This window comes from Helobdella robusta (assembly GCF_000326865.2).
Source record: "Helobdella robusta unplaced genomic scaffold HELROscaffold_21, whole genome shotgun sequence".
In the NCBI taxonomy this organism is placed as follows: domain Eukaryota; kingdom Metazoa; phylum Annelida; class Clitellata; order Rhynchobdellida; family Glossiphoniidae; genus Helobdella; species Helobdella robusta.
In genome coordinates, this window is record NW_008704124.1 from 1665055 (window position 1) to 1692438 (window position 27384).

General features: G+C 32.5%; 2 protein-coding genes across 2 annotated transcripts; one reads left to right on the top strand and one right to left on the bottom strand.

The window, feature by feature from the left end:
* The first annotated feature begins 258 nt into the window (after positions 1-258).
* Positions 259-16078, top strand: HELRODRAFT_111253 (hypothetical protein). The gene is made up of 28 exons (XM_009018362.1): positions 259-340; positions 939-1047; positions 2321-2386; positions 3722-3830; positions 4371-4454; positions 4565-4698; positions 4823-4967; positions 5045-5206; positions 5416-5478; positions 5656-5732; positions 6537-6600; positions 6902-7010; positions 7714-7822; positions 8651-8800; positions 9494-9660; positions 10515-10900; positions 11084-11133; positions 11321-11426; positions 11503-11675; positions 11887-11958; positions 12075-12209; positions 12813-12924; positions 13325-13426; positions 13788-13869; positions 13986-14155; positions 14780-14876; positions 15229-15313; positions 15433-16078. Exons 3-28 carry the CDS (start codon positions 2361-2363, stop codon positions 15491-15493), a joined length of 3030 nt encoding a protein of 1009 aa, XP_009016610.1. The 5' UTR covers positions 259-340; positions 939-1047; positions 2321-2360; the 3' UTR covers positions 15494-16078.
* Positions 16079-16844: 766 nt separating this feature from the next.
* HELRODRAFT_77936 (hypothetical protein) lies at positions 16845-24109 on the bottom strand (the record flags this gene model as incomplete). The annotated part of the gene is made up of 15 exons (XM_009018363.1): positions 16845-17182; positions 17483-17676; positions 17862-17964; positions 18111-18182; positions 18249-18378; positions 18670-18811; positions 19173-19345; positions 21435-21672; positions 22302-22463; positions 22506-22606; positions 22645-22733; positions 22990-23165; positions 23644-23684; positions 23775-23852; positions 24002-24109. The coding sequence occupies 15 exons, from the start codon at positions 24107-24109 to the stop codon at positions 16845-16847; spliced, it is 2145 nt and encodes a 714-aa protein (XP_009016611.1).
* Between the last annotated feature and the right edge of the window lie 3275 nt (positions 24110-27384).

Here is a 27384-nt window from a genome sequence, read left to right on the forward strand (position 1 = left end):
TTGATTTTTTGTTATTTCTGTAACAAATTCAAGTTTAATATCTCTTTAATGTTTTCAATCTGCCCTCTCATAATCGTAGTACAACGTTGTTTTGAAATGTAATAATTGTGTTATAATGTAGTTTATTGTTACGCTATTTTATTTCTTCCAAGAATATAAAAATTTTTGTTAATAAACAATCAGAAAGTATTTTGATACTGCCAATCTACCGTTCAAGATAATTAATTCATTTAAACGATTATACAATCTTACCATAGCAGAGTTAAGGTTGAATTCTTCACCAATGAAAACACCTTCAAAGAGAGATTACAAATTTATTTTTTGCAGAACCAAACAACAAGTAAGTTTATTTTGGCAATTTTGTTGAATGTTTTGCTGGGTTTTTGGATTCTTAGTTGTGCATCAGTACCAGACGCATCCAATAACTATTGTGCATACATGCTATGTATGAATTGCAAGGCCTTTGCTTTGGTTTAGAAAAAAAGTATGTTGATTTAGTTGGACAAAAGAATGGATAATGAGGATTAGATGAGAAAATAGCTCGATGACAGGCATTTACGTGGTGCCGTTTTTAAACGATGATTTAAAGGTTTTTTTTATCTCTGGTTTATTTAATAGTGTTGTTAATTCTCCACTCCAAGTAATTTTATGCACATTTTTCAAACGAACTTTTAACTTAATATTCGGTTAACTGACAAGCTTTTCATCTTGATCAGGTGTCTTGTATTTTTGCATTTGTGTTGCAAGCTTTTTGATTCAGCTGCCTACGTTTAATTTACATTGATTTGGTTGATCTTTGAGCAAAAACCTGAGAGAAAACAATTTTTTTTGGATGATCACAAATACGTTTTGTTATTTTGTTTCTAAATTAATTGCTCTATGTTCTAACTGAAATCGTTTTTGAATTTGCTTTATATTTTTATTTTTTGCGTTCACAGGCCTACGAATAAGAATTTTCAATCTGTTCATAAAACTGCTTTCCTGCGTTCTGTATGTGGTCCGAGTGCTTCTAGACCAACACTCAATTAATATTACAGATGCTTCCTGGTTAGTTAACATTCAATTTATTTCAACCTTTATCATCTTAGGCATTCTTCTTACTGTTCACTTTTACAAATTTAAATTACGACTTTAAAGAATACGATGTTATTGCCATCATCATCTTGCAATCCAAAGCATTAAAATAAGGAGCAAATACAACGTATATTTAACATTGATCAACTAGTTTTTGGTCATTTGGTTTCACATTGAATTAAACTTCAACCATGGTGAACACTTATCATTTTTAATCGTAGGCACTTAATTCATTATGTTATTACATATTCTTTTAAAGTTGGATGAAGTATTTCTTGCTGATTGTCGCAAGAATTATATTTAGTTTAAATTTATCGAAGTTTATAATTTTTTAACGAGCTTGCAAGCAATGTTGTGAGGTTTCTTAAACGTCAAGTGGTGGAAATTTTTGCAGATGTTAATACAATACACTCTCACAGTAAAATAAAAAAAAAACGCCCTACTACAAAAGCGTTATTATATCCTGAATGTAATTGTATGGGTTTGTGTATGCGTGATGTATGTGTTTGTGTAATGTGTTATGTTCCTCGCAAATGCAATTATACAATTATTGAACGCATCAAAACCTTTTTCGCTCAATACTCGTTCTGTATATTTTTAGGATTTAACAACAACAACAACAATAACAACAGAAATTATAAAGATAAGGAATTAGTCAAATCAAAACATCACCAAAACGCAATTGTCTTGTTTTATTGAATGTATCATTACAATTTCGGTTTCAATGACGGTTTCAATCCCTTCATGATGTTGTTTACGTTTGGGTCGTGAATATTCAATTTAAGATGATCAATGTACCATATTTGTTCGGATAAAATTTTTTTTATAACAATCCAATGTTCACACATTGTATGAGATGTTTCATCGATTTTTCAATGTTTTCATTTTATATTTGAAATCACAAGCTTATCCAATTACAAATTGCAATTGTCAATATTTTTTAAATTTAAATTTTCATTTTTTTTTGAACAATTGGATTTTTTCTCCTGATATGATGAAAAATAATTTGATATATAACAAGCCTTGAGAATTTCACGAGGTGGCAAAGAGTAGCTGGGCATTAAGCATGCTAAATTTTTACAAATTAAAAAAATACATTTGTATTATTTGAACGTAATTTAGTTTTGCAGTTTCTTAGAATCATCAATCTTTAATTGTTTGAAATGATTCGATAAGTGTTGGTTTTGGTTGACTGATTGATAGCTACCGTTTTTATTTAATTTATGATCTGAAAATTAATATCAAGTAATAAATATGTACGAATAACAGACCTTACAAATGATGCCATGTTAAGCTGCCATACAGTTTCAATGTTTTATGCATCCATTGGTTTGTTATTTGCTCTGCACACTATATTGTTAGCTTTCCCTCTGCTATGTCGTTTCTAAATTTTTATCTGGCAGCACAGCAAAGCCTTAAATCAACTTTTTCCCTGCTGCAACAACACTTTATGTGCAGTTTTTATTTTTCATTCTTATTCTATTTCTTTTTGAGTTTCTTTTTTGTCCACAAATTATTCTTTGCACGGCTTGTCTGTTAAATATCATTTGTACCTCATTTTAAATACATATCTCTCAAACTGTACTTGTATATTTTGGTTAATCAGATGATGTTTTTTGTTACACATTTTATGATTTAAGTATTATCATCAATTTATTAACTATTTTTTTTACAATCTACATACTCCGTGTGTTTGATCTTCTCAGCTCAATGATCTCATCGGACAATAATTCGTTGGTGTCAGGTGATGTTAAGGAACACTGCTCATTGAATAAAATCGTCAGTCCTGGAAATATAAATTGGTATCAATCCTATTTTCATTTTACTTCAAATTCCATTACAAATTTTGTTCAGTTATGTTTTTATCACAAAACAAAACAATTTTTATAAAAGTTTATTGCATGGTAGTTAAAACTATGTGACAAATCAATAATTAAAAAAATGAATGTTTATACCTATTTTTTTATTTTAAGAAATGAACCTGTTGAAATATTTTAAACTTTAATTTTTATTAAACAGTAATTGGCTGCACTAACAAAGCAAATCTCTATGAAAATAAGAAATAATTATAAACATTTGAGTGCGAACCTAAACTTTATTATTTGTTCAATACTTACCAGCTTAATACTTACAGGCCAGTCATTGCGTACAAATTATTTTTCAGATAGTTCCGGCAGCGCTCTTTTTTAATGCTTTTTCATTTGTTTTTGTTACTATTGCTGTTAGCGTTTATAACATTTTTTAATGCTTGTAGATGGAGTTAATAATGTTTGTGCCGTTGGATGCAAGTGAGTTATTTTCAGTGAATTGGTTTTGACATGGAGGGGATAAATTGTTTATGAGTGAGACTTAATGAAAACACATTAAAGTGGAAAGTGGACACATGCATTCAGTGGCAATTAAAAGGAGGAGTTCATTTTGATTTTTCTTTACCATGTGGCCAAGATTGTTCAAAATCTCAAAGGAATTGCTTTTACTACACGTTTAAAAGTCACATGATCCGTCTAACACTGTTTTGCAGGCGACACTGCAGCAGATCTGTCTAGATTACAACAAAATTTTTGTTTGGAACTTTTAATGTTTGCATGTTTAATGTTTTTTAATCATCTCAATGTACTACTGTTTAATTGTTGTTACTGAATGAAAGGAATGCCATCTTTTGGGTGAACAGAAATGCTTGGCTCTGGGGTATCCAGGTCTGTGTGGCCATCATCAGCTTTTCTGAAACATTGCTTGTCACATATATCAGTTATAAGGTTGTACGTATGTATTATTATTTTTAATATTATTTATATTAGTATATTTGAAGCTAATTAGTTGCTTTTGATGCTTCATAGTGTTTGAATATAGCAGTTAATCTTACTGGCATCTGAGATTTTTGCATGTTTCATGCATTCCGGTAATTACTTCGTTGCACGTTATTATCGTTTCAATGATCTCAGCTCGGTGAGTTGTAAAACGACATTATGAATATTTTTCTTGAATTAGCTGACATCTTTGTACTGGAAATAACTTAATTTACGTAGTGTAATTGATTTTAGTTTGATCCACATTTTTCTTGTTTTTTAATATTTCCTTCATTTGAAAATTTTTCAGGGAAATATAATGCTCCAAATTTTAGCTCCAGGTTTTTTGCTTGAAGCCATCAACACAATTCCTTTCATCATCACGGTGAATAGCTTTTTGTCACTTTACTACGTTTATAAGAATTTTACGTTTTATTCTTTTATATCGCGCAGTTTGTTGTTTGATATCTGCTAAAAAAAATTTATTTCACATCTGAAACATTTTTCAAGATTTTTCATCTTCCACTACGAAACCTGTTTATACCAGTGTTTTTAAATTGTTGGCTAGCCAAGAAAGCCTTGAACAACATGTTGGTTAGTCTTTCTTTGTCCAGCTATTTTTCCTATATAAAATTTCTGCTGTCTTGAGGAAATGAACATATGAAAATTATTCAACTCCTTCAAATGAAATTACTCATAAATAGAGCGATCTGCATCGAGTGATGCAGAAGTCCCAATCAGCGTTGAGTCAGCAGTTGATCTTCCTGGTAGCCACCATCTCATGCCTTGTATTTACTAGTGTTTGTGGCATTCAACATCTGCAGAGAGCCAGCACCAAGTTCGTACCGTTCTATCATTTTTATATTTAACTGCATTAATATTTTTATTGCTTTTTAGTCGTTTTAATAAGATTTCAATTCCTGCATTTGATTTTAATTTGTGTGTTTGATTTCATGGCACAGACCTCTTACTCTGTTTGATTCCATCTGGTTTGTTACAGTGACATTTTCAACGGTGGGCTATGGCGATGTCTATCCAGATATCTGGCCCAGCAAACTCTTCATGATTATTCTTATTTGCTCTGCATTCATTGCACTGCCAACGCAGGTTTATTAATTTGTTCATTGAATTTGGTTAATTCCATCTTGTGTACGTGTTCAGAAAGTTTACAGGCATTTTAACAGTTCGAGCAGTTGGCTTTCACTTGGATGGAGCGGCAGAAGATGGGAGGCAACTACAACCGCAGGTCGCAGACGGAATGTCACGTCGTCGTTGTTGCAACTGTCCTGCATGCTGACACCATCATGGATTTCCTCAACGAGTTCTACACGCATCCTGAAGTACAGGTGAGTTTATTTTAAATTTAAAAATTATTTTGATTAACTTGTACTTTTTTTATTAATGTTTTGCAGCATCTGTTTTAATGAATTTTTTTTAGAAATATCAGTCTAGCCTTTTCAAAATTTCAACGTACTTTTCATCTTATTTTTTTTCATTGCACTACTTGTCATATTCTGAATTTTAGTTGGGCGTAATTATGGAACTTATTAAACAGAGTTACTACGTGATACTGCTGTCTTCTGGTGATCTTGACCCTACCATGAAACTCATACTCCAAGTTGCTTCTTTTTCAATTGTGTTTTTAATTTAAATTATGTTTTTTTATTTAAAATAATAATTTTGCAAGCTGCCGTGGCATTGAAATTTCTTATTAGTCTGATGACGTCTTCATTCAGAATTTCGCAAAGATTCCTGCGGTATGTTAATAACATTTGTCTGGCTAACTTGTTTGCAGGTACCAATTTGGGCTGCACGTGTCATTTATATAAAGGGATCGGCTCTTAAGGATTCGGACCTCTCTAGATGCAGGTCGTTTATTAGAGGATACTATGGTTCTATTACTTCACATCATTTATATAAATTGTAAATCGTGTTGACTTGTTGGCTTGGTGGAAATGTAAGGAGCTGGAGATGTGATGTGATGGTGGCTGCTTACGTACGATGGAGTTGCAATATGTTATTTTTGCTTGCATTGTTCAGAACTGAGGGTTTGTTTTGGGTAATCTAATCTAATTTGAATTTGTGTTGAAGCCTGATAATGATTCTACTGCTTTGCGGCCAGAGTGATGATGTTAGCCGGTGGAATATTGCAAGGAGCAGGAGATGGAAATTATCTAAATGGAAATGAGTTCAAAGTCAAAAGAGAGGAAAGTTTAAATGAATATAATAAAAGAAATAGTTTTGTGATTAGGAATGCAAATTTAAGTAATAAACGTTAAGACGATTTGGACAGAGGGAAAGGAAGATGAAGTGATGTGGATTTAGTGATATAAAAAGGAAAAAATAAATGAAGCTAGGTTAGTTGTGTTGAAAATATTGAACATTCTTATAAGATGAAATTAGACTACGTCGAGTATTTTAGATAGAAACTCTGTGAAAAGAAATTGGGCTTAGACTTAAACTGTTGACTAAGACTGTTGTGATGATCGTGAACGTACCTGAGCCGCAGCTTGTTTCTCGGCGGGGCGCTTTGTAAAAAAAGAGGATGATGGCGATCAATTAACAAAACAACTTTTCCAACCAAATTTCCGTTTCACGATATGTTATTGTCAATTGATTTTGTTGTTGTATAGTGTTAAACCACACCATAATTTGAATTAGTAATGTTGACATCAGGATGCAACACGCTCAGGCATGTTTTATGATAGCTGCAAGGACCTATTTGGACAAAACTGCTGCAGTTAGATGCATTCATTTATTCATACTTTCATTTTATTTATGTAAATATTTCACATTGATGTTTGTGCATTCGTATGTACCCCCAGTTGGGACATAAATGTTCAAGCAACTTGATGCTTTCTTCGCATTTTCATCCAAATATGATTGTATTATTTAACTAATGTTTGAGTAAAATTTAATGAAATTCTAAAAGTAATTAATACAAGAGTTGTTATTTAAGATATATCAATTGAATAACACAGAATACTTCCACTGATAGCGATTATGAATATTTCAGCATGTTGTGTTAATTGTTTTAATAGGACCAGCACACGATTTTGAGATCGTGGGCCGTGAAGGACTTTGCCCCCCGCTGTCCCCAGTATGTACAAATATTTAGGCCGGAGAGCAAACTTCATGTCCACTTCGCAGGTTGGTCACTGCTGTTTGATTGAACCATTTTTAAAATTCATACTCTCTAACTTATTTTTGTATAATATTATATTTAAAGACTGTTGAAAAATTAAAACAAATAAAATTAATTGAGAGTTTTTTTTTAAATAAATATGAAAAAAAAGTTATGTGGTTGATAGTTCTAGAATATTAAATTGCAACGTTTTTGTGGTTGTGTAAAGATATTCTTATTCATTATTTGAAGTAGCAAAAGAATATAAAATTCTATAATTTCTCCATCCTATGACTTTTGTAAATCTTGTTTCGTGAAGATGGACAATAATTTCACAGACAAGGAACAAACTCAAACAGCAATATTGCTAGCGTTTAATATTAATATATTGCTCTCACGTCAGTTGGGGTGATGTTTCTACGTATGTGTGTATATATATATATATATATGTATGTGTGTGTGTGTGTGTGTGTGTGTGTGTATGTATTTGTGTGTATATACATATGTTTGTTTGTATGTATGTATGTATGTATGTATGTATGTATGTATGTATGTATGTATGTATGTATGTATGTATGTATGTATGTATGTATGTATGTTCAGTTGTATTCATTGCTTCGTATGTTTTGTTAACTTTAAGATTTCGTTTGTTTTGAGCCTTTAATTCAAATTTCCATTCGCAAAAAGTGAAATTTAACTTTAATGACAATGCAATCTGAAATGCTGAAGAACATGTTGTCTGCGAGGACGAATTCAAATATGCACTGCTGGCGAACAATTGCTTGTTTCCCGGCATGTCCACCCTGGTAACTCTCCTGCTGCACACTTCCAGAGGAGCGTACGTACTTTTCACCTTTGTTTCAGTAGTTGGACCATCCATTCTCATTTCTTCTGGCAGATATTTTTTATTTCCAAGTTATTTTATTGTCCACCGTCATTCGGTCGTTCAGTTAATAGTTTTTTTCTTTTGGTTTAAATATTTAATGATGTCAACATTTTTCAGTTTTTTCACGAGAACAATTAATTTAAAAATTTGTTTAAATTTTTTGATAAGATATAAAAAAATAAAAAGATAAGTTGTAAAAGGTGTCGAGTAGATGGGTAATTTTTATTTCTATCAGAAATATTTTTTGCGGTAAGTTTTATATTCTTTTGTTTCAAATACAGACACACGGATTATTTTGCTTTAGCTATAATTACGTTCTGTGGTTTGTAAACAACGTTGCAGGTAACATTACATAAGAAATGACGTGTAGTAGTTGTCTCACTAGAACATTATTTTCATCCTCATCATCGCCATCATGAGTAGCAGCAGCAGCAGCAGAAACTGCATTAATAGCACAGCCATTGTAAATAGATCAAGTTATCAAGCATTGCATCGGTATCTATGCATTTATTTTTCGTCCTACTTGGCCGGCATGCATCATGTACTTTCTGTGCTTTATTTTCATGTTTGTTTCATTGGCATGCTGTTTTTTGGTTTATTTAATGTTCTGTTTGCTAATTTTTATCTCATTGTCATTATTGAAATTCTTCTGTTAATTTTCGTTATTTTTATTCCAGTGTTGAATTTTCACTTGAATGCTTCAAATGTTTGCCTGCAGTTATCAAAAACACGGTTAATGTAATTACGCGAATTCTCAAAAAATAATAATTTTTCTTAAAGTGAGGGTCAAACGGCTCGCGACGAATGGATGCACCTCTATGGCTACTGCAGTGGCAACGAGATATACGACATCCAGCTATGCAAGAGTCAATTTTTTGGCGAATATGTCAATAAGTCATTTACGTATGCTTCCTTCCACGCTCACCGCAAGTTTGCATGTTTCCATTTTTAATCACTTTGTGTTTGAATGTAATGGAAAATAAGATGTCATTGTGTTGTACAATGTTCCACATCTTTTTCAAGACACTTCGTCAGACTATTTCTTTTCCAACTTAGTTGTTCTCCTCTATGCATCAGTTATGATTGATTTCTGATTTTTGTTTTTATACCTGGATGATTTACGTTTCCTGAACAGAGGAATAAAGTCGGTGTTGATGGCCTATGGTGATAGTCCAATGGTGATAGTCCACTGCTATCAATTCTGCTGGTGAATACAACTGCTGGTGTGGGCGTGTCAAATGCTCCACTTGTAGAAACTAGAGTTGTAGCATTTATAAAGTCGTCAGAAATAGCAAACGCATACCGAGTACAATGTAAGTGGTACTCAACGTGGTAAATTCTCCGAGATCCCAAAATAACACCGCTTAAGCATGTTTAATTAGGATAAACTTGCAAGCCACGTGTGGTGTCGAACAAGACGCTTCACGCACGTTACTCACTATCGCCGTCTATCAATGCATGAATTAGTTATTAATTATTTCCACAGCTAGCGTCTTCATCAAAATACCTCATTTAATTATTCAAAACGCTCACTATTTTCTTGTGTGTTGCTTAACTTTTTTTATAATATCATTTTTCACTATATTTTATTTTTACTTGACGTATATTTTATTACATTGTAAGATATGGTGTTGCTCTGGTTGGAATAAAAGTGAACCCTGATTGCGGATCCATCTTGTTGAATCCGGGTCCCCATCACATCATGCAGCCTGAAAACATTTGCTTCTACATGTCCATCACCAAGGAAGAAAATTCGGCATTTGTACTTGCCCATCCAAATATAAGCAACCGTTGTTGTTTTCTTAGTTTTTATTGTTTTTATTCCAATTTCTGGTTGTTATATTCAATCATTCAATTATGCAATAATATGTCACAAGCCTTTGAAATCATTTGTTTATTCTAATAATGTTTAAAGATTATGTTTTTTGTAGTTTGGTCATACATAAGCTGATTATTTTGTCTTTTTTAGTTTCGTTTTTTTGGTAGGTTGTTATCACAACAATGAAATCTGCTGCTCTAATTTTCGAACGTCTTTTAACGCTGTTCTAACGTTTTTACCCAAACTCAAAATTTTTGGCCGTTATGAATTTTTTCTACAAAGACATATTCTATTTGATGAAGGTCGATAGTTGGCATTTATTTTTGTAACACAGCTGGTGTCGTGGGTAGCCTTGGAGCCTCCTTCAAACGAACGTCGAAGAGAATACTGCACAGAAGTGGGAAAGAAAATCTGAAGTCTCAGCGACCGTCACTTTCTCGTGGTCAGTCATTTATTCTGTGCTGTCTCTCTTTAATCTCTTTTCTTTAATGTTTAACATTTCTTTAAAATCATCAATATAACGCGTTGTTAGTCTCTATTGAACGAGTTAGCTTAGGCCACATGGGCATCCTGTTTCGGGTTCGTGCGCGCTGACGTCGTTTGGATGCTGCTCGTGCTAATTTCAAAATCTGTCATACGCATTGTGCGTTGGCATTAACAAATGTACGTAATATGTGTGGCTTTAGTTTGTAGATTCTGTGGAGAAAAAAAATGTCATTTTCAACTTAGTAAACAATGAAAGTACATTTGCGTTTGTCGGAGCTAATTAATAAGTATATAAAACTATTTTAAAGTATAATAAATTAAATATAAATAAATATTCAGATTGTCATCTTTCTTCACAACAAACTCAACCTCCTCTTTCCAAAAACCCTCCATTTAAAATGAAAACTCCTCTTCTTTCTTCTGAAATTTTGAACGAACCAACATATTATTCTTCCGTTCATCAACACCAAGATGCAACGAATAGCATTAATTCAGTGGCTGAACCAAGTTCAGCGCCCGCCGTAATGTTCAATTCAACATCAACCTCTACGCCAAATTTCCAGACTTCACAGCATCTCCGTAAACCCAAGTTTATTTCTTTTTCTACATTTAAATGCGAAAGTAACAAATCTAACTGCCTAGCGGCTCCTCCCATGGTTCTCTATAAATCTTATGCCAAGCCTGCTAACCTGGCTTCCGAGGAGAACTCTACAAGTGAGTTGGACGTGGATTATGAATACGACGAGGAGGAAGAGGAAAATGTAGAGGAAGATGGTGTGATAGAAGAAGAAAAGGAGAAGAAAGAGGATGGTTGCCGAGGTGACGGGGTGGAAGAAAGTGAGGAGGTTGCCGATGCATGTGAAGCAGAAGAGGATGGTAGTGATAAGGATAATGGTAGCGAAGAGAAGGACGACGAAGTATTGTACGATCCTTCAGACAAAGATGCTGATGATGTAGAGTTGGTACCATCTATTTTTTTTCATATTTAATTTATAAATTGGCATGCAACAACAAAAATCATTTCCTCGTTCGTGAGCATGATTTTCGATGTAGCGGTGGCATTAATTGAGCGAAGTCTTGTGAATGTATAGTTGGTTGTATCATTATTATTTTAAAAATTGTGAAGCATTTTGACCATTTTCAAGAATTTTTTGTGGCTTTCCTCCTGTTACTCCGTACATTGGAACGACTCAAACACTCTGCCATCTCGTTAAGACTGCTCGTCCTCTGTGCTGCCTCCACCTTACTAAGGTTATTTATTTCATTTTTTGCAATTTATACGAACAAAATGATTTTCGTCATTGGCATTAAGAAGGACATTTGACAGACGTGTGATCATTGCAAGTACAAGCAAGCGTTGGATTACAAGTGGGCCAATAAGAGCATCATCGTGGCTGCCGAGAATGCCAACAGTGCACTTTACAACTTTGTTGTTCCTCTGAGATCGCATTCGAGGCCCATGAGGTCACTTCATCCCATTGTTCTTCTACTGGAAGAAGAGTTGAGATTCATTTTTATTCTTTCTTCTTTCTATATTTTAATTTATTTCAGTGATAATTTATGTATTTATTTGTTTGTTTAATAATTGCATTTAATAATTTTTTGTTTTTATTACCTTTTATGTTTTTAATTGTTTTTTTTTGTTTAATTGTTTATTAATTTATTTGTTTATCCATCTTGAAGTTGTTTAATTCTCTTGTGAACCCGCTAGACCCAAGCCAACATTCCTTGAAACAATGAGTCACTTTCCTATGGTTTACTGGATGATTGGAACCATAGAAAAGTTAATACATTTTTGTAAACTGATTAATTGAACATTTTGCAAATATTTTATTAAAAATGTTTACACATGATTGTGCATTGCATCATTATTTGACATGAAGAAAAAATAACTGGCAGCTTAGATGATCTGATCCAGGCTGGCATTCACAAGGCCTACTGCGTTGTGGTGGCTAACAAGGAGAGTTCCAACGCTGGCAAGGAGGACACGCTTTCTGATTGCAACACTATCGTTGCCGTTCAGTCTATGTTTAGGTTTGGATCTTTCATTAAATAATAATTCGTTAAGTGGATCAATTCATTGTGTAAAAAAATTATTTTTACAGACTTCTGAAACAATTTGAACCATGTTTATACGTTATAAACAAAATGTCCATTGATCAAATAGAAATCCATGTTTGTTAAGAATATAAATGTAATGTAACCGGCACCCCTTAGATCCGATCGTGCATACGAACATCTGTTTCTCTTCTTTGCCTGTCTATGTCTACAAAAAAAAATGTTTATTAACAAATAGAATAAATAACATCTTGAAAGCATGAAATAGGGCTTTCATTTTCTTTTATTTACAAGTTCACGCACAGTCATGGTTAATGTTAATGGTGAATAGTTTAATTTTATCTGGTTTAATAAACTAGTGCTGTTCAAATATTTTTAAGTCAATTAAAAACAGCGCGAAACAACCGCGCGCGCCAGACTAATTTGTCGTAGCACACGAATTTTTCTAGAGAGAGATTTTGCTGATTGTGTGTTTCTATAATGTTTATTTTGTGTGATTTATAATATTATGCCCATCATCATATATGCCATGCGGTATTCATTGTCATCGGTCGTTCGTTCATTCACGATCACTGCCAGATTGTTTCCCAATGCCAACATCATCACCGAACTCTCCCTGGCTCCCAATATGAGATTCATGCAGTTCAGAGCTCAGGACAACTATGCACTCGACCTCTCCAAATTAGAGAAGGTTTCTTCCTGTAATGATTATGTTAAAATAGTTTCTTTTTCGAGTTAGGTAAGATCCTAGGTAAGATTTCATTTTTTGATACGAAAAAAGACGTAAAAACTTTCGTTAATTATTTCGCATGTGTTATTTGACGTTATTACGCGCAGACGTGGTTCTGTTCTCTCTGCACACATTCGGAATGTCGGTGGGTGTTTGCGTGTACGTACTAATGCGTGATTATGTTGTGTTGTGTGGTACAGCTGTGGATGCACAACTTTTATGGAGTAGAAAAGATATTTGCAGCTACGTGAGAAGGAAGAGTTTTAAAGAAGATCTGGATATTTCAGAACTGTGGATGAAGAATAATAAATGTAATCGTTTTTTATTTTAAAGGAGATAATAATGCAAAATTTGAATGCAGAAAGAGAAAGAGAAGGGCTCCCACCTCTATTACATGTTCAGGCTCCCTTTCGCGGCTGGTAACGTTTTCACGTCTAGCATGTTGGATACTCTCCTGTACCAGGTTTTATTAGTTTGCTTACAAATATCTGAGTACTTCAAAAATTTATTTAAACATTAGCAAGACTGTTACATTTGTCTAGTTATGGTTATTTCCAGAAATTGTCAACTAATTCCCGTAATTTGTATTCAACAACGACACTTCAACGTTATGCATAATGCATGCGTTGGAAATAATTTAATTCATCTTGCGTCTTAGCATACGATAAACAGTGCAGATTAACAAAAATGTTGAATTCTTGAAAGAAACTCTGCAAATGAAATATAAATTTTAAAATATTAAATGTTCTTATCAGATTAATAAAGCTTGTTTACTAAATGTTTTTTTTCTTTCTTTTGTTAAATTTTGGCTAACATTTTCAAAGGCATTTGTGAAAAATTATCTGATAAAGTTCGTTCGTCTGCTCATTGGCATCGACCAGGAAGTGGGATCTGGACATCTGTCATGTGTAACGTTTCCTTTGTCTCGCTTCTATTCTTATTTGCTAATGTTGTCAGCAGATAATCAATTTGAAATTATTTTATAAAATAATCGGATTGACTTGAATAGTTGGCAAACCTAGCATTAAGCTTGATAACATCATTCCAGATCCGCCTGTCAGAATCCAATCTGAATGTCTGCACGTATGGCCGTTTATATCAGAAGTTGAGTTCGACAACGTTTCAGGTGCCCATCGGGATATACAGGACTGAGAATCAAGATAAATGGTCCATCTTCCACGTCATCAACACCGTTCGTTCTTTTATTTCGTACAATACAATCTATTTCATCCGTGTTAGCTCGCTCCATTCAGTGCGTGGGTATATTCGTACGTACATTCAGTCCCCAGTCAGTCTTATAAATAACGAAATGCAATTGAATGATTGCTCTCATTTAACGATTAATAAAAGCATTGTTTGGGGAACAAATTTTAAGTTATAACGGCAAGTTACATGTTTTATATTTTTGCGTATTTGTATTGTATGGAATTCAAAAGGTTACGTATATTTCATTGTTATTAAAAAAGATGAAATAATAATAATGGGCTTTTTTTATCTGATGGATCATAAAGATCATGAAAATTGATCGTGGGGCGACGTGATGACCTAGTAATCAAGGTCGCCTGATCCTGTTACGCAGTGACCGGGTTCGAATAGGACAAAAGGGTCCCCGCCAATCACAGCGTTGTTTAGCCCGTATTCATAAACGCCGTTTGTGTGTTGTTGACTCTTCTGAACTTTGAAAGAATGTAATAAATCTTTCACAATTACGCTAAATGTTTGTTACTTAGCATTCAAACATTATCGTGAAAGCTGCTTTCATGAATAGTTGAAATATTGGTAATTGAAACTTGACTGAATCAATATTATTATGCAGCTGAGCAAAAAGGACAGCCAAGACAATGCAGAGAAAGAGATTGAGCAGATGATAAAAAACAGACTCATCGGGCTTGGTCTGCCACTCAAGCAACAAAGTTGGTTCAGTCTGTCTTTTGAGTTTTCTCTCAAATTATGAAATGTATAGAGATGAATTTTTCTAACTATTTTGAACCTAACAGTGGTATGCAACTTGCAAGTGTCATGTATGATTATACTCGGACTTTAAAAAAATGGTGCAGTATACATTACAATGAACTTGTTACTGTGAATTAACAAACGCTGTTTCTTAAGTTTTAGGTTATACGTGTGCATTAACGTGTAATTTACACACATATATACAGTATAGTTTTATAAAAATATTATATAGAGTTTTTCTGAAATAATGACAGATGAATTATATGTAGTTAGTTGCTTTAATCATACGCACAACATACCCGAAACACACAGCATCGATGAGCAGCAACAGGAAGGACATTTCATACGTCATCATAAACCCTGGCTACGACACACAACTACACGACAACGACATCATGTAACTATTTGTAATTCCATCCTTAACACAATGCAACGTATTTGATCAATATTAAACATGTATTCTTATTGTACTTTTCAATTATTTAATTTAACGCAGCGAAAATTTTTATTGAACAGATATGTTATAAAGCCATATTCCTTATCACCATACTTCGGTAGAAAACTGACTGACTGTTAGTCAGTCAACATGAAGAGCAGATGTTTCAACGCTCCATCGTTACAATACCTATCATTTAATTTTATCATTTTAATGTTTTTTTTTACTCAAATTATTTTCTCCACCATTGATTGTTGTTTTCTCGTCTTGTTCGTTGCACCAAAGGCATTCAGTCGAATGGAGATCGTGTCAATATCTCCTCCGCCATCAGCTTATACATAGTTTTATACTTCGTCCGAGTAGGTCCGCAATTATTTTAAAGATTTAAAAGAGCGACAACGCATGTTAATTTAGAATATATTTTCTTAAATCATTCTTTTTTACAATTAAATTTAATATTCATAATTTTCTTCGTCATTTTAGGAGCTCTTCTTTTCAATTCAGACGTTTCAAATATATTCTTGTCACCTTGATAAAACACAGCATATTTAGATTTTCTTTTCACTGATGTATATGCTTAAGACTTAAATATTCCTGCAGTTGCTAATGGAATTCTCCTGTCACTTTCGTTTCATACATTCCTAGTACAGACACATTCATTGTACGTTTAATTTATTTGTGAATTCGTCTTGCCATTTCTTATATTGAATATATGTATGAAAAATTATGTCGTAAATTTATCATAATTTTACAAGGAACACAAAAAGTCAGTAGAAAACAAGATAATTTGGATGTAAAGACTATTATACCTGAGGTATCAATTACATAAAATGAAAACTTCTAAACAAGTAAAACAAACGAATTACGATATTATACACATAACAAAATATTTGTAACGACACAAATGCTGAAGACAAAAACATAAAATTTCATTTACAAATGTAATGTGAGGCACATGCACTGTTTCTCCTAACATGCAAACAAGTCAAAAGTTCTGCAACTCACACACACACACATATATATATATATATATATATATATATATTTTACTTAAATTGAATATAAAATGGACCTCATTGCAAAATTAGACATCAAACTTCTTAATTATCTGATCAAGTCACAATTTGTTAAATTTTCACACATTGAACGCAAACGACATTCATGTTGAAAGCACAAAAACACTAGAAGTGTTTTACATTTCATGCGTATATAGGTACTGCTCGATTTTTAAACGAATTTCTGAACACTGCAACCTACAAGTTAACAAAAAATGTCTTATGCGTTAAAAAAAATGTCACATTGTAAAATAAATTATTTTATCGAACGAGATTTTCTTAAAACAATTCACATAAGTATATATATCGTTTAAAAATATATGTACATACGTTTATATCTATACAGGCATACAAGTTTGTTACATAAGCTGCGACATAAGCTGCGGCACGCCTTTAATGTTGATAACATTTGAAATTGTTGATGTGTAACGACTTAATCACCAAATAGTTGTTTGAGTTCGTTTGACTGAAAACAATCCTTGATTCTCTACGCGCAATCTCCTACTGGCGTCTGCAAATTTTGGTATCCGACTTCTTCTTGGAGTTGTTTTTTTGCTCACCATAAGTGAACTTGGACAAACGTCAGGGGGACATAGCGGTGAAGATTCGCTAAATGTTGTGTTGTTTCGTTTGTTAGATGTTGCGCTATTTTGAAGATTGGCATTGTGTGGGTTTGAAGGGAGCTTGGTGTATACTAAGATGTAGGCTTGGGCCTTCTGCACATCTTCCAATGTGGCTTTTTGCATCTTCGCATCATTGCAATGTAACCATGAATCTAACATTTTTTTCAAGGAATATAACACAAGTTTCATAAATTTACGAAAAAATACTTTAACATCCTATCAGATCATTTGAGTTCATAAGTTAGAGATAAAAAGTTTAAATTTTTAATTTGAAAGCTTATTTTAAACACGATAAAACTTAACGAAGGCTTTTAAAGTTGTTCCTTTAAAAATTGTAGATGAGTGCATACAATTCGAATTTTATAGATGGCGATTTTAATTTTTTAAGAAATGTAAAAAAAAGTCAATTTGATCTAGAAACGATGCTGAAAAGAAGAATCAAGAAGAAGTACCGGCATCGTTATTCCAACAGTAGGCAGTGTAATGACCCGACCCAAAACCTCTGCCGTGGTGCATGACAACGGCTGACAGGTTGTAATGGAAACTGTCAGTTATCACATCCGGATGACAAAATTCTGACACATCAAGATGATGAGGGAAGGCAACGTTGACACTTATCTTGCCCTTGCTACTTCTACCAGACCACCTGGTTGATCATCAGTTCCAAATAAATTCATTAACTTTATCAGCAACAACCAATTTACAGAGGTTTTCAAAATAACTATCAAAACGATGATTAAACTAAGAAATTAGCAAAAAATGCTTAAAAATTATATTGCTCTAAAGAAGATTAATAAAAAAAATAAAATAAAGACAATGGAAAAACAATACATGAATCGTTTGAGATGAAGCCTTAAAACGCTGGGTAGTTTATTGATGAGGAACCTTTTCTCTGCCTCAGTATATATTGTTGGTCCTGTGACTTCTTTGCTAGCTCCATCACTTGTGCCTATAGTTATAAAAGTAGTTTAGAAATTTGAAACAAAAAATATATTTGATCTCATTATTAGAAAATAATCAGTCCACAAAAAATTAAATTGAATATAGGTGGAATGACTATAAAAAAAAAATAAAACATACATAAATTGCATTGTTCACAAGCATATATCTTCCCATCCAGTTTTTCAATGCGCATGAACTGTCTCAACATTTCTGGAAAAATTCGTTGTTAAAATTTCATTATTAAAATTATTTGGAAAAAAATTATACTGTACATACCTTCTAATTTGCACAAACTATTAATTCTATTGGAGCCAGTCCTTGTGTGAAAGCGGATAGGAAATTCGAGAGAGAGATCCATGAAGGCTTCTTTCCTGCTGGAGTGGTAACCGCACGTCAGGCAGTGCACCTGTTCAATAACAAAGAACAAAAATTAAAACATAAAACTTTTAACGAAGAAATAAAAATTTAAAAAATATGTGGTGAATGAAATACGGAACATATTATTATCATATCAAAAGGATTTTATTGCCTGACTAATAAGCTCTCCTTGGAACAACTGAGTGACGATGTCCTCCGTCATATTCGTGCCACTGTTTAGAGCCACACAGCCGTTATCACATTTATTATTATCTGATGAGTTGTATTCATGATTGCTGTTCCGATTTTTTGTGCTGCATTCATTCTCATTACTGTTTACGAGTGGGCAGTTTGTTTTGTAGGCAGCTTCTACTTCATTCTTGCTTTTAACGGCATCACTGACGTAGTTACTCTTCCCGTTAATATTGCTGTTTTTGGAATTCTTTATGTCTATCTCCGACTGAACCTTGTCCAAGAATTCACTAAAAATGAAAACAACAAATCAACATATAAATACGAGTATATAATAAATAAATGAAAATAAATAAGAGGGGGCTTGAGGGTGTAATGGTTGAAAGCTCCTAATTTGTGCAACAGTGAGTGTTCAAATGCAAGGAGATCACGATTATCACATCACGTACAAAGTGCATTTACATATTAACTATAAATGTCAGAAGACGTCACTATAGCCACAAGTCTAGGTAGGAGGATAATGTACATAATATCCACGTGAGAATGTACTAGCTATAATTATAAAAATATGTCAATTGAAATAAAAGTAAAAGTAAGATTAATAAAATAAATTGGAATAAAAACAACCAAAATTAAAAAAACGCGTACAACCTTAGGAACTCTTGAGCATCTTGTTGAGAGTAGCCTCTGAAGAAGGGAATGATGTTCCAGACAGCGTACAGCATTTTATGCGGACTGACCATGCTCATTTTGCCAGACCACATGATTCGGAGTAAGGAGTTCAATTCGTGAGACAATGACCTGTCATAGTGCAATTTGATAGACTATCAAATGAAAATCATACTGATAGGAGCATTAAATGATGAGTCACTTACAATTTGGTGGGTGTTCTCTTCCTGCTGGCCTTCAATTTTTTAACAGGATTATTTGTGGCTGCAACATTGTCGCAGTTAGCATTATTAACATCTTTAGAGGACAAATCAGAAATACTCTCAAGACTGGAAACATTACTTTCCAAACCACACGAACTATTATGCGAACTTGTTATCGGAACAAGTTTGTTGCCAACATTGGAGAAATAATTTTTTGAAGTGTTATTTTCAGCATCATTCACACAAATTTTAAAATCTGAATTGACGAATTGCTGAAAATTACAAATGATGCTGTTATCAGTCGTGGTTGGTTGCTTTGCTTCCAATCCGTCCTGCTCCAAGCTCAACTTCCCCCCACAAACTTCAATGCAATCCTTATCCATGTTCTGAAAACAATTCATTCAAATAATATTTAAAGTAGAAAAGCAAATTTTCATCAATTAATAAAATAATTTTATTTGTAACATCCTGTGTAACCAGATTTAAGATGGGAGTGTTTATTGTAAATTTTTAATATTTTTAAATGGGCTTCTCAACTATGACCAACTGACCACTCAACAAATTTTTAATGCATTGTTCTAAACAAATAATTATTGTTTTCACTTTTCTCAACCATTATTATTATTATTATTATTATTATTGATGTGTTTGTAAGCGCCCTTTAAAAAGATTTCAGAGGCGCTAACGATTTATTGCAGTACAATGCGTAGCACTTTACTAAAGCAATGCAATAAATGGAGAGAAAAAGACATTAGAGCATGGGTAAACTTGGACAAAAACATGTTGTTTCAACCTTTTACAAAAATGAATAACAGACAATGCAGAATCACGAAGGTCCCTAGGCAAACCATTCCAGACAGCAGGACACATAACGGAAAAATTCCTTTGACCAAAAGCCAATTTTGTGTTAGGTACAAACAGTAAACCTGAATTGTCAGAACGCAATGTTTGACTCAGTAGTGGCAATGTCTTAGGAATGACTCTGCCAGTTAAATATTTAGGGGCAACTCCCTTAATACATCAGCAAAACCGTGATGGTTGAACTAATAACTGTCAATGATTTTGAAGACATCAGCAGTGTACAACACAAACAGGGGACCGAGAACCGACCCTGTGGAACACCGTATGGCACAGTTTCAACTTGTGTCAAGTAAGATCTGAACAGAACCTCTTGTATACGACCAGAAAGATATGACTCAATCCATTGAAGAACAACACCCGATACTCCAAATGAATATTGGAGCATGCATAAAAGTAATGAGTAATCAACACAATCAAAGCCAATGAATGCTTTTATCTAAAAGAGCAAGCAATGATACATTTTGAGCATCTGTGGAGGAATACAAATTAGAACAAACATCCAATAAAGCCGTCTCAGTCGAATGGAACTGACGAAAACGAGATTGGTACACCAGAAAGAGTTTATTGGTGTTTAAGTGAATGACAGGTTGCTGAAAGACTGTGTGTTCAACAACTTTAGACAAAAAACAAGGTCTGACACAGGCCAATAACTTGAATTTTTGTTCAATGCACTTTTTCCGGGCTTACCACAGCGTTTTTGAAAGCTAATGGAAAAGAGCCAGAATGAAGGCACAGGCTGATAAAAAAGGGAAAAATGGCAGAAACAGGTCAATATACTCCTTAATAATCTGTGTAGGTAAACAGGCAAGGGAACTAATACTATTCTAACCTTTAATTACATCAAACATCACATTGCTTTAGCTCTTTCTAATTTGTTATTTGAAATGAACCATAATCTTAGAGTTTTTATTAAATTTACAACTATTTTTCATCCAAAAAAATAAGGTGACAAAAACTAAATATTTTCATAGATAGATGGATACATCTTCTATTTATAAAACTTCATAAAACTACAAACAAAAGATAAGTTAACAAACTGTAAACATACCAAGTAGTTCCCCAGACAAAAGTCCTCTGTAATTGTTTCAACCTGAGCAGTGTTTGTTGGTACTGTGAGAACAACAGCATTTTTAGTCTCTTGTTCATTTTCTATTGCATATGTTTCATCAGTTAAAGTTACACTGGGTTCGTTTATTGAGGTACAATCATCGATCTGAGAAGAAGCAGCTAATGACGTGGCACTGTATGACGTGGTTGATGAAGAGGATATCGTTGACGATGACACGGATAATCTGTCAGCTGATTCAGATGAGACGGAGTTCTGGCTGAGAACATTTGCAGTATCAACCATATAAAGGTTCTGTTCTAAGATGCTTGCAGGCGTTTGTTCTGCTGAGGTTGCTAGTAGATGGACATTTCTATCTTCAGATGTACTCACATCCTTGTGTAACTTTATGAAACCATTATTGTCAGATTTGTTTGCATTTAAACATTCAGAAGCCTTGTCTGGGTAGCTAATCTTCCTGTTTGCATTTTCTTCTATGAATACTTTACTAAATTGTGATAAATGCCTGAAATAATTTAAAATAAATGATTGATGAAAATATTAATTAAAAATATTGCAAGAAAAAGAAACATAAACCGATTAGCTAATTTTAAAGTTGGATTATTGAATGGAGACAAAATGGTCTGTGATTTTTACGTTAAAATGTTTAAGGAGATATATCTACAAAAGTCAGAAAAATTCAACAAACATATCCCTATCTTACAAAAAATTAATCAATGAAAGTGAACGGAAATATTAATCAATATGATGGGAAGAAGCCTGATAGAGAAAAATCTAGAAAGCGAAATTGAAAAATTATCTGACATCTATTATGCCAGACAAATAACAGGGGAAAAGAAGTTTCGGAAATTTAGATAAACACAAAAAGTTGAACGAAATTAACAGTGATTTTACTATAAATAATTAAAATATGTTAAAATATTTTACAATTATTTTCAGCACAAAAACTGATTCACACATGGAAATTAAAAATACAGCAACCTCAAAACTTGAAGTATTGAATTCATGTAGCAGGTGTTTCCAAGATTTTGTAAACCGACAGCTCCAGGTATGAAATGTTTTCTCTTCTTGCTCGATCGGACTGGACTGACTGGAGAGGTCTGCCATCTCATCCTTTTGTTATTCCTCTTAGGCGTGCACATGCTATCATCTTCTGTGTCATCACTTTCGACGGACACACCACACTATAATTCCAATAATTTAGTAAGTGAATGAACTATTTGTACTTTTTTGCATTCTTCATAATGCATCACATTTGAAACAGAAATAATTAGAAACAACAATGACTACTTTCCAGGCAGCTAAATGAAACAGCAGCAACAACCTGCAAATTCGAAGATTTGAGTTTCCATTTGTTGAAGAAGTGAGCAAGCAGATAGTATCTTCTAAACCATAACTCAGTGTAGGCAACTTCTTGGGCATTGTCAACCATCATGTTCCTAACATTAATTACATTTTTATATATAGTGCATGCACATAATATATTTCAAACAAAAACCAAATCCATAGATTATATTAATTTATTTGTCTGCATATTTATTTTCAGAAAAATAAAAATTAATCCAATAAACCAAAGTAACAATTGTGTAGGGCAACAAAAGAATTCACTTTGAAGTTATTTGCAAGAGTGAAGCAATGATGTTGGACGATGACCTCTGAACTCTGTTACTCCTCCGACAAGCAATCTCATTCAATGAAACCGTTGATGAAGAATGATTGAGATGTTGAGGGTTGTTAGACTGGATGTTCTGATGTTGCTGTGTTGATACAGCCTGTAAGCAGTTCCTCAATATCTTCACATCACCAGCGGCATTATCATTCAGTACATAGTTGTCACATTCATAGCTGGAAGTATTTAAACGTTAGGTAAATTAAAATGATTATATAACGACATCCATAAATAAATCACCTTGAAAATATTAATGGGCAATTGAAAGTAGATTGTTAATAGGGTGTAAGTGCATCTTTTGAATAAAAAATTAAATGAATCAATTAAAAACAACTCTCTTCTTGGAACACCACCTCAGCAGGTGCATTCAGCATTAGTGCAACCAGTAAACCTCGTGTTATTATACCAAATAAACAAATGAAAACAAAATAACAAAAAATGCAAAACTATGGCTTCAAAAAACGAATGGCCTGGTTTGCTAGGGAATAACTGAAAGAATAGGAACCAAGCCCTAAGAGCAGGTGTCGTAAAAGAGGATGGAACATGCAAATAAATGAACACTGTGAGCAAATGTGTGCAAAGGAGATGATTCAAATTTATAATTTCAAAGTAATGAAAATAAATGTAACAATGATGACAGTGAACGAAGCTAACCAGTAAACATATTTCTGTGAAACATTCATGGATATGGGATGCTGTAAATAATGAATTGTAATATAATTGTGCTATTATTAAAACTAAATGTTTTCATAATTTTTTAAAGATCAAATTTTAAATTGAAGTACTTTTGTTGCATTGTAGTGAAGCTTTATATGTTCCTCGATATACTTGCCACATCCAACATGGGAACAGCTTAAACATGCCTGTATCAACAAAAAAACATACAAAATTCATTTATCAGCAGTAAATATTTAAAACTTTCATGCTGCACTATTTTTTATTTTATAAAGTTGTGACATAATGAATCTCAAATATAAATGTGACATTCTGCAACAAAGCAAAACAAATTAACCCATATGTCTTCAGAGGAAGAACAAACAGCACATGTCCATTTTTGTGCATCGAGGACTGAATGATTTGATGAAAGACGAACCTTCTGTACATGTCTGCATGTATTCATTTCATTAACCTGCAACCAATGCTACATTTTAGGTTATTTTGCACCAGTTAAGGTGAATAATGTTTGACAGATTCATAATATCAAGTGGCAGAATTCATGATAAATACACAAAAACACATTATCCAAGGTGAAAGTTCAACAATTTACAATAATTAAAATCCAAATAGTTTAAACAAAAACAAAAATTTAATTATGTTAATATATTTCCACTTCCACGCACACACACACACACACACACACACACACACACACACACACACAATTAGGAAATTTCTTTTTAGGCACATATGAGGAATTAAAATCATGCAACCTCAATCTATATTTAAACAAAATCATTTTATTTGGACCTAGTATAATAATTATATATATATATATATACAGGCACGCGCGCGCGCATACACACACATACATACATTATATGAGTTTAGACTATCATAAATACAATTATTTATAAAGATCACTGCGTTTCCTGCATTATTCAGCATTATTCAACTTGTAGTTGAATTTCTCAATTTTTCTAACGAGACTTTTATCGTCTTGATGATAAAAGTCAAGATGATAAAAGTCTTGTTAGAAAAATTGAGAAGCTCAACTACCAGTTGAATAATGCCAAAAACGCAGTGATCTTTATAAATAATTGTATATATATATATATATATATATATACACATCAGCTTATAATACTGGATAAGGTGTAATTTGCACTTGAACCTGGTCAGAGACCAGTTGCTCAGATGTCGTACTGTCACACTGCCCAACTGGATTTAAATAAATGAAATAACCTCCCCTGCATACATTATAACAATAAAAAACCAATAAAATGAATTTAAATAGCAATTTAACAAGATTATAACATCAAAAGACATCCATTAATCTTATAAGTTATGGCTGCATTTCTAACAGACACAGTCTTTAACATTATATCTTGCAGAAATCAAACATATAAAACCCAATCAAAAATTATTCATCTTAAAGTAAATTAAAGTGTACATAAAACTTCAGCATCCTACTTCCTGTTACTGCAAGAAGTAAAACAATATCAGCTGATAAAAATATCAATTGAATTTATTGTTAAATCAAGTTTTAGTTTTTTTCCTTAATCTGTTAAATGCATTGTTGTCTGGTTTTGCAAATATTTACAATCAATGGAATGAATGCTAATGCATCTTATTTTTTACTTGTAAGTTTTAGCTATATAACACTCTCTATAATACACAGTCTATTAGGCAGCAAAATAAACCTATTTTCAATTATTTGCCTTTATATTAATTAATTAACTAAATCTCGATAATCATAGTGCGGCTGATTTTAGGATTTTGAATTTTAAACTATATAATATATATATAAATTTAAATAAAGTAATTGAGTAAATTCCTTTTAATAATATTAATATCATTAAGTTAGTCAGCCGTCAGTTATATTTCTAGATTATATTTTAATATTTAATTTTAATTTAAAATTACTAATAAACTAAACCAAAATCTGGAAAAAAATAATTTGATAAATTATCTTTGATTCATAAATTTGAAATCACTGAAGAGAAAAATTTATTAAGTCAATTAAATAAAACCGCTTTCTAATAAATATTTTCTCCAATTTCTTCATCAGTCAGTTCAGTTGTATTGTAAGTTGTATGTTGTATTCAGTATTGTATTGTGAGCGACTATTGGAGTTTGACGAAAGTTTAAAAATTAAAATGATAAAAAAAATGTTAATAAAAAAATTCCATCCGCATAACACACATTTACAGAGCATTTTTAAAAATAATGGCACAAACGATTAAACCTTACGGATCGAGACTAATTAAATTTTTAGGAGATAGGAGCTTGAGAAGGTCCTGCCAACTAAATGTCGTTCACGCTTTTGTTTTAATTTTTAAACGCTACGCTGCAACTAAATAACAAACTTATAACAAACAACAAAATAAAAATTCGAGAGAAAATGAAAAAGATCAAGAACCGGTAGAAGCTGTCGGTTTTATTTGTCGGATATACAGATAATGCGGATAATTTAATCTTGATAATAGTAATTATTTTACAAATACGGAGTGAGTCGTAATTTACTTACCTTTTTCTAAAAAAGTAGTTACTAGTTATTCTAAGCATACTAATACTACCACCAATTAAAACTACAACACACAATCTTCGTCAGCGCAATATAACTATCAAGTCGTCTCACAATCTACATACCAGAAAAGACCTTCATCACAAGACACCTCAAACATATTAATACTAACTAAAACTTTATCATCACAGAACTAGATTTTATTTATCGATCACCTCACTAACTCACCATCAAATATATAAATACTCATTAGAACTTTATCATTCACAGATCAAGTTTTTAATTATTGATCACCTCACTAGCTCACTAAGTCATCATCTAGTCTATTAATTTGCCGTTACTTCATTTTATATTTCATTGTTAATTACTTTTTTTTATTTTTATTATTATTTATTTTATTCTAACTTATTTTATTTTTTATGTTTTAACATTTTTCTTCCTCACTTTTTGTATTTATTTACTTATTTGTTTTATTTTGTTCTACTGCCTTGCATGTTGTTACAGTTTCTGCGTCTGTATGTGTAAAATGTTATCTATAAAATTTCGGTCGTTTTATTTTATTTTATGCAAGCATTAAAAAACCCTTTATATTCCAAAAACGAGCAAGCTGCAATTTTATGGTATGATTTTGTTTTGATTCAATTTCTTAACACCGTAACGTCTGGATCGGAACTTCTTCAATAAGGTTTTATTCTATAAGCTATATATAGAAGTTAGATAACGTTTTGTACCTTTAATGTGCATGCAGTCAAACTTTTTTTAATGTAAGAAAATGTTTCGAAAAGTTTTAATTTTGCCATGCTTAATGGTTCACCTCAATTGCAAAGATAAAACGTGAAAGAGACGACAGATTATTACAAGAATAACTATAATTCATGGATCTACATAAATAGAGAGTTTTTCCATGCCATAAATAGAGAGTTTTTACATAAACATAAAACATAAACACAACATGGCATAAACATTATTAAATTATGGCTCACCTCATTTACAAACAATAAAACGGAAAAAATGCGCAACATGCGCTAATAGTGTAACCCCCATATATATATAGAATTTTATATATATTCTGTATATATATATGGTGTAACACGTGTAGCCATAAGCAGAGGGAGTTTTTACGTCTATGGGCTAAACATAAGTTAGTTAGGTTTAACCATGGAATTATATAACTATTTTATAATAATATATAATATATAATTAATATATAT

Coding starts and splice junctions, on each gene's coding strand:
- HELRODRAFT_111253 (XM_009018362.1), top strand. CDS start 2,361: ATGTTAAGCTGCCATACAGTTTCAAT. Junction 2,387..3,721: donor AGCTGCCATACAGTTTCAAT/GTTTTATGCATC, acceptor ACTGAATGAAAG/GAATGCCATCTTTTGGGTGA. Junction 13,427..13,787: donor TGGATACTCTCCTGTACCAG/GTTTTATTAGTT, acceptor ACATTTTCAAAG/GCATTTGTGAAAAATTATCT.